At 43.5% G+C, this 12,710-nt stretch overlaps 1 protein-coding gene across 3 annotated transcripts in view; it reads right to left on the bottom strand.

Annotated features, from left to right (window-relative positions):
- Positions 1-631, bottom strand: part of kitlga (kit ligand a) — a 33,669-nt gene extending 33,038 nt beyond the window's left edge. For all 3 annotated transcript variants that reach the window (XM_030053923.1, XM_030053925.1, XM_030053924.1), the window contains exon 1: positions 340-631. In XM_030053923.1, coding sequence (XP_029909783.1) covers positions 340-354 — 15 coding nt within the window. In that variant the 5' untranslated portion in view covers positions 355-631. The remainder of the gene's footprint in view (positions 1-339) is intronic.
- Between the last annotated feature and the right edge of the window lie 12,079 nt (positions 632-12,710).

Raw genomic sequence — 12,710 nt, 5'->3', positions numbered from 1 at the left:
CGTTTGGGGAAAGCACCGCAAGTTATTTTGTAACTACGTGAGTCACAGTATCCTGTAGGACTACACAGCCTCATAATAGCGACAGTCATTTCTTTTTTAACAGGTTGCATGTATAAGTAAAGGCTATTCATATCCTAATAACCTTTTTTTAAAAAAAAAAAAAGACTATGCAAACACGTTGAGATAAAAAAAAAAAAAAAAAAAATCCTTTTATCAGTGTCGGTGGACTATGTCCCGTAGTGTCCCGCGTGCTTGAATGCAAAATGTTTTTTGAGAGACAAACACTTACAATAAAATAAAATAAAATAAAAAAAACAAGCAAACTTAAAAATGACTTACTTTTGACTTCTTCATATGGAACGACAGGAGTAAATCCAGTTTATGCGAAAGCCTACTTTATCTTACTTCTACGTGGAGGAAAGGGGTTGTCATCATCCCGTGTGCACATATCCAATGCCTAGGTCAGTAGTATCCAAGCAGGGGTGAAAAAAGTGAGAAACAAAGCTTTTCAACCTTTGCGACCTGTAGGCTCAATGTGGGTCTAATCCAGACCATATACCTAAGCTTCTAAATATTACATCCAGACACAGCGGGCTCGCAGCGGCAGAGCGGGACTGCGGACTGAGGGAGGGAGTTGGAGACTAATCAGCAGGACAAGCCTTTATGATGCGTTAAAGCACACTGGAGCCGCCCTCTGACGGGCTGCACTGAGCCTACAGCATGAAGGAATTCGCTCCTAAATCATCTTCATCCCACAGAATCATACATACAAACATCATCTTCAGTTTTGCTTGTGGTAGTCGCATTTGCATATAATCCCCTGATATTAAAACGATATTACAAAAAAGACTCAAAATTAGAGCAGCACTCAAAGGGCTATCCAGTGTGGCAATAAACAATTAGAAGCATACAAGCAACACAAGATACTATCACAAGCAGTGTAAGAATATGTGTAAACAAGTATACCATATGTACAGGTAGAGAGTTTGTTCAGTGGGGGGAGTGATATATGCACAGGGTATGTGTGTTTATTGTAGTGTGTGTGTGTGTGTGTGTGTCAGTGGGGGGTGGGCTTTGTTCAACAAAAGGCTGTTTTCCAGGCTTACGGTGTGCACATATATTATCCTGTATCGCTTGTCCGAGGGAAGTAGTTTCAAGAGGTGATGGATAGGGTGGGGCTGGGTCAGAATTGATGTTGGAGGGCCTGACCCCGGACATCAGGCCTGGTAGATGTCCTTAGCTGTGTCCCAGTGATGTTTTGGGCCGCCTTGATGTCAGAAACTTCTGCAGAGTTTTCTGGTCCTCCCTGGTGCAGCTGGCGTCCCATTCTGTGATGCAGCATGTCAGCATATTCTCCACTGTGCGCCAGGAAAAGTTCATGAGAAGGTTCTGCAGCAGTCTGGCTCTCCTCATCCTCCTCAGAAAGCAGAGGCGTTGTCGTGCTTTCCCTGTGACAGCACAGGAGTGAATGGTGCAGGAGAAATCTTCAGTGATGTTAAAACTGAACACTCTCTCTACAGCCTCGCCGTCAGTGAAAGCTGGGCCAAGATCTGTTCTCCTCAGCTTTCTAAAGTCCACCACAATCTCTTTAGTCTTGTTGTTAAGAACAAGATTGTTGGCAGAACACCAGGTTGTCGGGTTTCGTGCCTTGTCCCTCTACACTGACTCAACCTTGTTAAAGGTCAGTTCCATGACTGTCATGTATTTTCTCAACGTGATGTTTTTGTCGCATTTACAGGTAAAGAGATCACATAGGAGAGGGCTAAACCTGCATTCCTGTGTCCTGTTGCAAATGGTTGTGTTCAGGTCCAGGCTGCAGGGTCTGGACACTAGTCTGTTGGGAAAGCTCCAATTTTTTTGCTTGGGGAGGGGCACAATACTTTCTGATTTTAGGCACATTGACCCAACAGCACAGGGAAAGGTTGAAAATTTTGGTGAAGACCTCGGCTAACTGGTCGGCACATGCCCAAAGTACACACCTTGGGACGTCATCAGGCCCAGCTGCTTTCCTTGCATTGACCCCATTCAGTGCCCTTTTGACCTCACTAGTGTCCAGTGTTAGTCAATGAGGATCTGGTAGCAGTCTATCCATTTCCCTGCTGGTGTTCTCTCTGTTGATGTGAGCACAGAACATGTTATGGTCCTCTGCCAGTGAGGGGTCGCTGCTTGCAATCATGCTATCCTTCATTTTATAATCTGCAATGGCCTGTAAACCCTGCACCATGCATCAGGGATCATTATTGTTACAACTGAGTTTGTAGGCGTGTTTTGCTGCTTTAATTCCTCATTTAAGATTAGCTCCTATCGGGCTGCAGTGTCATTAGCACTATAAGCAGCATCTCTAAGCCTGATTTCTGACCTTTTTGTTCATTCAAGGATTCTGATCAGGGAGCAAACAGATTGCCTTAATGATGGTGACATTTTTTGTTCAAAAATTAATATAGTACAGTACTAATGAGGTGTACTGTGCTTTTAAGCAGCTCAGTAATAATCTGATATGGATATGCAGCCTGCAGGTTTGCCAAATATTTTTTTATAGGGACCTCATGGTTTATACATCCCATGGTATCAACTGTGGGAATTTGAGTAGCAGAGATGTCTCTGCTACTCAGCACTGAGTTAACAGTGACCTTATGTTACCTTATGTTACCTTATGTTAATGGGATTCCCTTTTGGTGTCACCTGTGGTTATTCTGAGGAGTTTGTGTCTGCATACTATTTTAAGTTTTTTAAAGCTGATTTATTTTTTACTTTTATTCCAGTAAAGGCAGACTCTGTTAATGGTGGCTACCCTATTTATAAAACCTGAATTTGGCAATGGCAGTCTTGAAAGTAAAATTGTTAACTCTAGCGTATTGCATTGTACAACTTATATGTAGATCCCATAGTTTTCTCCTGTTTAAGAGTTAGAGTAAAAAGACAACTTGCAGTTTCATAACAGAAATGAACTGCCATCAAAGGTTCTTTGCAAGGCCCTTCTGGCACAAGGTGAAATGAGAAAACACCTTTCACTGGCATGCCTTAGTTTAAGGTCCTGCTCTAGGTGTGAAAAGTGGAACCTGGCCAAGTATTTAGCAAGCAAAATGCCAAACATTTTCTAAAATGAGCTATGCTGTTGGACTGATGAGGGAGCCTAATCCTAACATCAGACCTACCCCAAGCGCTGATGGCTTTATTGTATGATCAGCTACATCGGATGTATCCCAGTAAATGCTACCTCTGCCCTCTTCTTCTCCCAAATTATAAATCTAACTCTCCTTGTTACTTTGGTTATCTAATCCATGCACAGGGAAGACAGAAATACATAATATAATCACTAAAACAATGAAACACTAAGACCAATAAAAATGAAGTATAAACAATTATGGATTACAGAAGCATAAAGACATGCAGCCGTTAAGTGTCTGGCATTTTCAAACAAATTTCAGAGAATTTTTGTCACAGTAATAGAGGTGTTCATTCAGTTCTATGTTTGGCATTGAGCTCATAGTTAGTGGTGCTGTTGTACTGGACTGCATTTTATTGTGAGCTGTTTCCACTATTCTATCCCCCTCACGCATGCAAATAGGAGGACAAAAAATTAGGAAAACCTCTTAATATTGTAACGGGTCGGTTCTGAACCCAAATGCAGCACAACTGACAATAGGTGATAGTTGGTAATGACTTTAATTTGACACTTTGAGATATGACAGTCAACCAGCAGTAAGAGGGCAGATGCAGATGACACAGGGCACAATAGGCAGGTAGGCTTCCAGCAACAGGTGCTAACTCCACAATGTAGAGGGAGTAGTAGACAGGGCAGCCACAAGAAAACAGACTCCAAAGGGCAGAGGCAAGACTCAGAGTCAGAAACCAGAAGGCTGATAGTTTCTTGAAGACAAGCTGGTCGAGGAGGCACAAAAGCAGTGGAGGACAGACAGGGCTGGTCAGGGTTATTTCTGTTAAAGTCTGCAGTGAACTGAGGGTCAACAATGAAGCTGCCAGGGACCCATGACCTCTCCTCAGGGCCGTAGCCCTCCCAGTCGACCAAATATTGCATACCCCGTCCTCGACATCGGGAGCGAAGGAGGCGCTGGACAGCATAAACTGGACCACCCTCCACCATACGAGGAGGTGGAGACGGAGGCACTAGGGGACTTTCCAGTACTGGCTTGATCTTGGAGACGTGGGATGTGGGATGAATTTGCATGGTCTTGGGGAGTCTTAGCCTTACTGCCACAGGGTTGATGATCTTTTGGATGGAAAATAGACCAATGAATTTGGGGGCAAGCTTGTTGAACTCCACTCGAACAGGCAGGTCTTTGGTTGAAAGCCACAACTTTTGGCCAACCTGGTAGGCAGGAGCCCGAGAGCGATGACGGTTGGCAGCAGAAGAGTAACGGTCAGCAGAGCTTTAAAGGGAGTTGCAGGCCTGAGCCCAGGTATGTTGACAAATGCTTGGACAGAGGGACAGGAGGCCTCTTTCTCAAGAACAGGGAAGAGGGGAGGCTGAAACCCATAAGCACACTGAAAGGGAGAAAGACCGGTGGCTGAGCTGGTCAGGGTGTTGTGGGCGTATTCAACCCATAAAAGCTGTTGAGACCAAGAGGCAGGGTTTTGGGAGACCAGGCAGCACAAGGCTGTTTCCATTTCTTGATTCATCCTTTCTGTCTGTCCATTGGACTGGGGATGAAACCCGGAGAAAAGGCTGACAGAAGCTCCCAGCAGCCCACAAAACTCCCTCCAGAAGACCACACCATGGAGCCAGAAGACATGAAGGGCAAGCAACTCAGCAGTTTCCTTTGCATAGGGTAGTTTAGGGAGCGGAGCAAAATGGGCCATTTTGCTGAATCTGTCCACAACAGTAAGGATGGTGGTGTTGCTGTCAGATGAGGGAAGACCAGTGACAAAGTCCAGGGAGATGTGGGACCAGGGCCGATGAGGAACTCGGAGGCTGGAGGTAGCCAGCAGGGGCTTGGTGTGTAGGTTTGTGTTGGTTGCAAACTGGACAGGCTTTAACAAACTCTCGAGGGTCCTCATTGAGAGTGGGCCACCAGAAATGCTGCAGCAGAAAGTCCTTGGATGCCAGGATGGCACGTGAGTTTGGATGAGTGCATCCACTGGAGCACGTCAGAGCGCAGTGCCTGTGGCACAAACCTATCCCTGCGTTGCTGCTTTAACTCTCTCTTCGATCTCCCATGTGAGTGAGGCAACCAAACAAGGAGCAGGCAGGATGGAGGCTGGATCAGCAGGGGAGTCATTTTCCAAAAACTGGCATGACAGGGCATCAGGTTTGGAGGACGGTAAGAGAGAGAGAAGTTAAAGCGGGTGAAGAATAAGGACCAGCGAGCCTGGCGTGAGTTCAGCCGTTTAGCAACACGGATGTACTCAAGGTTCTTGTGGTCCTTCCAAACCAAGAATGGAGTCTTGGTCCCCTCCAACGAGTGACGCCATTTTTCCAGGGCCATTTTGCCGATGTCATAATTTCTCTCAGCAGGTGACAGACGGCAGGAGAAAAAAGTACATGGGTGTAGCTTCTGATCGGAGGCTGAACATTGAGACAGAACTGTCCCTACCTCTACATCGGGGGCATCCACCTCAACAACAAACTGGCGGTCAGGATCTGGCGCCTGGAGGATGGGAACAGAGGTGAAGCAGGTCTTGAGGGTCTGAAAAGCCTTATCAGCAGCCATCTTGTAAGTAAAAAGAACTTTGGAGGAGGTCAAGGCTGTGAGGGGAGTTACGAATAAAGCGTCAATATAAGTTGGCAAACCTCAGAAAATGTTGAAGCTGCTTGCGGGAGTCAGGGACAGGCCAGGACGTGACAGCTGAGACCTTACTAGGGTCCATTTGTAGGCTCTCTTCAGCCACTATGTAGCCCAGGAATGAGACTGAGGGAGCATGGAACTCGCATTTCTCAGCTTTAACATACAGGAAGTTGTCAAGCAGGCGTTGGAAGATGGCCTGGACATGGTAGACATGCTCTTCACGGGATGTCATCAAGATGTCATCCAAGTAGACAAACACAGCGATTTAGCATGTCCTGAAGGACATCATTCACCAAAGCTTGAAAGACAGCAGGGGCATTGGTGAGTCCAAAGGGCATTACCAGATGGGTTGGCAACAGAGGATCAATCCGGAAAAAAGTGCTGGAGAGTCTTGCATCACGCTGAAGAACAATCTGGCAGGGAGCAGGGGGAGAGTGCAGCTTAAATAGTGAGCAGACCAGGTGCAGCTAATGAGCCTGATTGCAAGGCAGCAGGGCAGGTGAGAATGATTGGCTGATTGGCTGGAGAGTGAAAGAGTGCACAGAGCTGCAATCAGAGTCCACAATATAGTGTTTTCCTCCTCTGCAAACTACCTCTGCAGACTACAACCTCAATAATAAACACAGAATTAAATTTACACAAATTCTCTACAATGTCAACAAAAACTGAACATGAGAAACTTTCTTAAAAGTTGTGGCAGAGCTGTACAGGTAGACCTAATAAAGTGGCCACTGAGTGTATGTTACAGCATTTATTTGTTTAATAGGGATATTATGCCCCTTCTATATGAATATTAGATGCAAATTAAATTTCTTACTTATTTTGACTTTGAAATCAATTTCTGTCATAAAGAACAGCTGTAGATGAAGGGGAGGGTTCAGTTTTGAAAAAAAAAAAAAAATCCATACAATGTTTGTCTAAAGGCTGAAAAGCCTTTTACCTGCCTCATCTTCATTTACATAGAGTCATCATGGCAGAATTGGATTTAAAAGGTGAAAATGATAAGCAATGCAGTTCCCACCTGGTTTCACCTTTTCATTCTGTTTCATGGCAAAAGTAAGTGTTCCCTATGTTTTGTCTGTTCAGTATATTCAGATATTCTCTTGGAGCTTACAGCAATTGGGTGTGTTATTGGGGCTGTACAGCAGGTGTAAATTCAGTTGCGACAGAAATCTCTAATGACAGGCTTTCTGGCTCATGCATCTGGCTCAGTAAGAGTCCGTTCCCTCAGGGAGACCGCAAACTACTTTTGTGGTCAGTAGTTTAGTGAATCTGCAAACAGTAAGTGCTTTGGAGCATAATTGTGAAACAGTAATTACCTGCTTGTCTGTGGTTCATCAGGAACAACGCAGTGTAGTCCAAGAGGAATGTAGCTAATCTGCAAGCACTTTCAAGCCCTGGTTGCAAGATTTTTGGGTGCAGAATTTGCACAATAAAGACCTTCAAACTTGGATAGATTGCAGGAAAACAACAATAGGATTATCATCTATAAAAAAAGGCTTGTTTGTTTACTGCTTACAGTACAATGACCACCTGAATGATTAAATCCTGGCTGCCTGTTTCTCACGTAGCTGTCTGGGAAGTGTAATCAAATTATGCAATGTGCAGATTATGTAAATCTCTCTGTTATATTATGCTCTGGACAGAGCATAATATAACAGAGCAACAGATCAGACTAACTGCATTCAACCACTGACCTTTCCCCATCAAGCCAGTTCCTCCCTATCAGTGGTAGACCAATAAAAGGTGCCCTGTCACCTTTTTGGAGCCAAATGTCTCATGCCTTCCTTTCCGACTCCAAGCCTGACTGGCATCTGTTAGTCGCGGCATTAAACTTCCATTGAAATGACATCTCCCAAACAATCTGGAGCCCAGACCATCAGCATTCAAGGTCACTAATTCCCCTTTTCCAGATCGAAGAACCACCTGACAGAATGGATACAGTTAATGCTTGAATTCCTGAGTTAAAGAAGGAGCCAGCAAGCAGCAATCAAAGACTCGCATGAACATCCTCCTCTGACCAGGAAGTAAAGATCATTGACCCCCCCAGTCTCACACAGATAAACAGAGGCAAACACACACAGACTCATGCAGTCACAGGACAATCAACCAGAATTCTTCTGCGGCCAAGCCAGGAGCACATGTTGGTTGTAAATGGATTATACTTCATATGTAATCAAGGTTATTATCATTTACTGAATTGGGTGTTTATAAAATAAATAAAATGGACAGTGACTTTAGTTTTCATCTATGTCATGTTGTTTCATGCATGAGTCTAGTATTTTGGGTGGATATGAAATCTATCTTGCATTTTTTTAGCTGTGCCAGTTGAAAAATTATTGTAATCTTGTATGGAACATAAAAACCCAGTACATGATTGAACTGAATGTAGACATGCTTTAAAATCATCCATAAAACTGTTAGACCACCATGATTCGCTATGCCCTATGTATTCCAGGTTAGGTAAATGCTCTATTTTAATATTACTGAGATGGAGAAGACCAGATGGATCCTGCAATGTTTTGATTATTATGTTTTGATCATTAAATTAGGTGATAAGCATGAATCTGAACTATGTCACTAATCAATATGCCATATCAGGTATCATTCTGCTCATCAGACTGAGAAGGAGTTTAACATAGTGCATTATTGAAAACAAGTGCATCTAAAGTTATTAAAGCTCTGTAATCTTTGATATGCATTGCCTCTTGCATCAGGGAAGGCCACCTGTGTGGTATTTATTGGCCAGGAATTTGAGATTGGGGATGGGGGTTGGGGGGGCTTTCAATCAGACAGGCAGCCTGATGCGAACTCCGTTGTTAGACACCTCTGACCTCGTGGTGTTTTATGCATTACACCGCGCTAATTCATTGGTTCATGTCTTTCAAATTCCCCTGAATTCATGTCCAGCATGATGCAGTGCTGCTATTTCAGGTATATGGTAGCTGATTGGTTAATGTATGTATTTCATAATATTTTAAGGCAATACCACTGGTTCATGATTCTTCAAGCTGTGTGTTTTCCAATGGTTCAGCTAATTTCCTTGAGTTGCACTGATCAATCATCCCACTTGCTAATCAATTGTTTTATGCTCTTTATATAACCTTATATAATACCTTGCATGTAACGCAGTTTGGAAGTTTGTAATCAGTAGCTGTAGTTTTGTGTGTGTGTGTGTGATTAACGTCAGTTGTTTTAGTATTTTATGAGTAGAAATATAGATTCCTAATCAGGAAAGATCTGCCTGCCTGTCTGCCTTTCAGAGTGTATTAGTGTGCTTATGACATTGTAAAATAACATTCCCAATCTAAACTAGTTTCTGGTCTTATCAACAAGTAGAATAGTCTTGCTTGTGTATTACACCAACTCTTACGAGGAATTACCCTGGTGGAATTCTTTGTAATAGCTCTAAGGTCCTGGATCTCTTATGAGACAAAATCTATCTCCTTCTGGGAGGATAGCCTTGGTTCCTTGATGCTGTTGAATGGAGAAGGGACACAGAAAAATGGGAAAACATGACCCAGTCTCACTGTCCTGACCATCCATTCTACCATCATACTGCTTTGTCATTCCCCATAAAACTGAGTCAGGGGGCTGGGCGACCAGCAGTGGAGCTGTGTTATGAATTGTGTACAACATTTTGTTGTGTATCTTGGTTCTTGTTCGGTGCCCACTGTTGTTTTTTCTGACCATAACCCACTTGTGTTTCTGACCCAGATGCGGAACAGCAACCAGCGTCTGATGCGCTGGTCCCTATTGGCCCAGGATTTTAACATCGAAATCCGGTATAAGAAGGGTTCAGAAAATGTTATGGCTGATGCTTTGTCGAGAGTTTGATAAATCAAACATTTTCTGTAGGGGAGAAAATGTTTGATTTTCTTTGGGTGGGGAGGTGAATTGTGTTTTTGTGTTGTGTTGGTGTACTGCTCTCTCTCCCTCCCCTCTCCTCTTCTCCCTCAGTATACCTGCAAATCAGTGAGTTCAGTTGCAGGTGTGTGGGGTAATTGGTCAGCTGACTGAAGGCTGTAGCTGATTGGATGGGCCCGCCTATATTTTCCTGCCGGTGTTGGTCTCCCGCCCCTTCTTCCTCTTTCCATCCCCAACCATGGAGGCCATGCAGAGATTGATTAGAGAGCTGTTGTGATTTGACTGTGTTTGACAGTCACTTAGGGTGACCTTTTGTTAGTTTGGTGCAAACCTAGCTACTAGGTTATTTTGTGTTAAATTGTAAATAATATATTGTAAAAAGGAAAACCCAGAGCAGCTTTGCAGGAAGGAGAAGCCTTTTCATTTTGTAACTTTTTCTCATGTTTTGACTCTAGGAGGTAGGTAAGATAATGTCTTTTGTTTGCTGTTTGGTTCTCTACCAGGTAAGGGCAGGGCTCCTTTAGTTGTTTTGTTTGTTGTTTTGGGCATAGTCTCCTGTCCGAGCTATAATAAAGAAACTGCTCTGTAAACTTCACCCTATTGTCCAACATTCTTGGGGATGAGAAGAGTGGGGGCTCACTCATGTTATGGATCCAGGTTCCCCTAGGCCAGGGACATAACAGCTGCAGCCAGAAAACTGTGGTAACCCTCTTCAGCCTTCTCTGCCCTCAAATGTGTCATAAAGGCAGTGTACTTGCAGTCAGGAGTATAAAGACTGACCAAGTCAGGGGAAAAAACAGTCCCCTGTGGTGCTCCAGTCTCAGAGGAGCAGGCCGTCAGCCTGACATACTGTGGTCTCCACATGACAAAGTCCATGATGAACAAGGTTGTCAAACCTGTTGTAGAAGTGCTCATGCTGTTGTGTTGCAACATCTGCTCCACCTTCATTCTGTAGGTCTCATTTGTCTTTCTCAGCTGGACCTTAAGTTCTGCTGAATGTGCTTCAGCTCTGCCCAGACACTGCAGGAATACAGTCCTGCAGAGCCACTGTTTCCTGAAGGAGCATGTTGTTGTGGTTCGCCTTTTAGCACGTGGCTTGTACTGGGGCTATAGAAGGACCAGGTTATGCTTAGACTTCCTCAACATTGTCAGGGGCCACTGTATGCGTCCTTCACATTAGCATTCAGGAAATCTATTGTCCTGTTCTTCCTGGTGGGGCAGTTCACAAACTGATAAAAGGTAGACAGGATAGAGTCTAGTGTAACATGCTGCACCATTGATTAAAATCCATATAAATAATGAGATGCTTAATTGATTCCCTGGGGGAATCTCAGTTTTCACCTCAGGGTGAAAATTTCACCAGAAAAACAGTGCTGCTTGACCTCAGGACCTGATAGGAATTTGGTGTGTTGGTCAAGACTGTTTCCTGACATCTTGTCTTGTCCTGTCTTGTCTTGTCTGTCTCTGCAGCTACTTTTGCCACGCTGATGACCAGTGTTATAGGCAGTTTCACAGTAGTCCCTGGTGATGAATCCTCACTGCCATTGGTTCCTGACCCGCAGCCCTCCACAAAAAAAATGGACTTTCTTTCCAGTGAGTCAATCTATTGTTCTGCAGAATGACTCAATGGCCCAATCTACTGGGAACACTTCTCACATTATTGCGATCCTAACACAGGACCTTTGAAAACAAAATAATACAAAAGAGAGATGGAATGTTGCCATGCAACTAAATAGGGACCAACCATCAGTCCACATTTTAACCTAAATTCTGGTGTCATCAGGAAGCACTATATACCCCTCAAAAACTAGGTGACAGGATTAAATGCACAAAAATAAACCACACTACTTTCAGGCCTGTCTTTGTGTTAGGGAACAGCAGTCCCTGAAGTACTAACTCAGCATTGGTGTGCAAACCTATAATTGGCCCCTGGAGGGTTACGTCAAGGATTTACTTATAAGTACATTACTGACTCCCTTGAACTGAAAATGGATATAAAGTGACCAAATGAACCTGTCTGGGGTTGATGTGCTTGATTCAGCATGTAATTGTTGTTATAGGGATAGGATTAGCTTGAATTATGGCAACTTAACCTAAAATAGCCATGAATACTCTAAGAAGAGAAGGAGCGAGACATTTATTGTTAATAAAAGTGGTTGTTAAAGTTTGGGTGGAAATTGTCACTCTTCTGACTTTCATACAGTGACTTCGAGGTTAGAGAAGCAGACTGAAAGGCTGTCAGATTGAATTCCTGGAATGGTTAAGGAAATCTGGCTTGGGCAGGTGAATGTGTAACAATCCATTCCTATAGCAGCTCCCATTCAGTGTCTTTGAACAAGCACTGGCTCAGTGCCAAGAGAGAAGTCTGTGGTTGTCCTAGCAGCTACCAGGTGTGAGTTTGTGGACTCAAACCTAATGCTGCAGATACTCCCCCATAGCCATAATCAGCAATTTTTTTTAGATGACTTGTAAGGTCAAGGATACATTGGTTTCCGATGCTCGGATCACATCATGTGATAGTTGCCTCTAGAAAAAGATTTTTTTTTCTGTTTCATTTTAAGGATGATATCTGGCAGCAGCATCTTCCTTTAGCTTTTCCAGTTTGTGGACAGACACTGACAGAAGGTCAGTCCTCATGTAACCACAAAAAACATTAGCTATTATTTGAGAGTTCTATTTTGAGGGGAAGAAGAAATCTGTGGCCTAAGTGCAACCATAAACCTCCTGCTGTATGCATGTATGTATTTCTGCCTTAATACACAGTAAATGCACACATGAAACTGTGGCTGTCATTGTTTTGGGTCAGCCTGCAGCTTTGTCAGGTACCCAAGCCTTAGTCAAAATCTTTCTATTAAAAATGAACATTATCCTCTTTGGAAGAATGATGATGAGACATTTATGCAAATCAAATTCATATCTATCAAATATTACCAAAATACAAGATTAGACATGACACTTGACTAGAAGGTAGTGTGACATGTGACAGTGCTAGTGAAAAAACAAACAAACTTGAGTTAATGAAGCTGCACTTGCTATGAAAAAGAAAATGCTGAACCAGGGCTGAGGGGACATGTTTTTAAAAGTGAAAATTATTGC

This window comes from Myripristis murdjan, chromosome 6 (assembly GCF_902150065.1).
Source record: "Myripristis murdjan chromosome 6, fMyrMur1.1, whole genome shotgun sequence".
In the NCBI taxonomy this organism is placed as follows: domain Eukaryota; kingdom Metazoa; phylum Chordata; class Actinopteri; order Holocentriformes; family Holocentridae; genus Myripristis; species Myripristis murdjan.
Note: the sequence above shows the minus strand (reverse complement) of the source record. Positions and strands in the feature narration are given on the sequence as shown.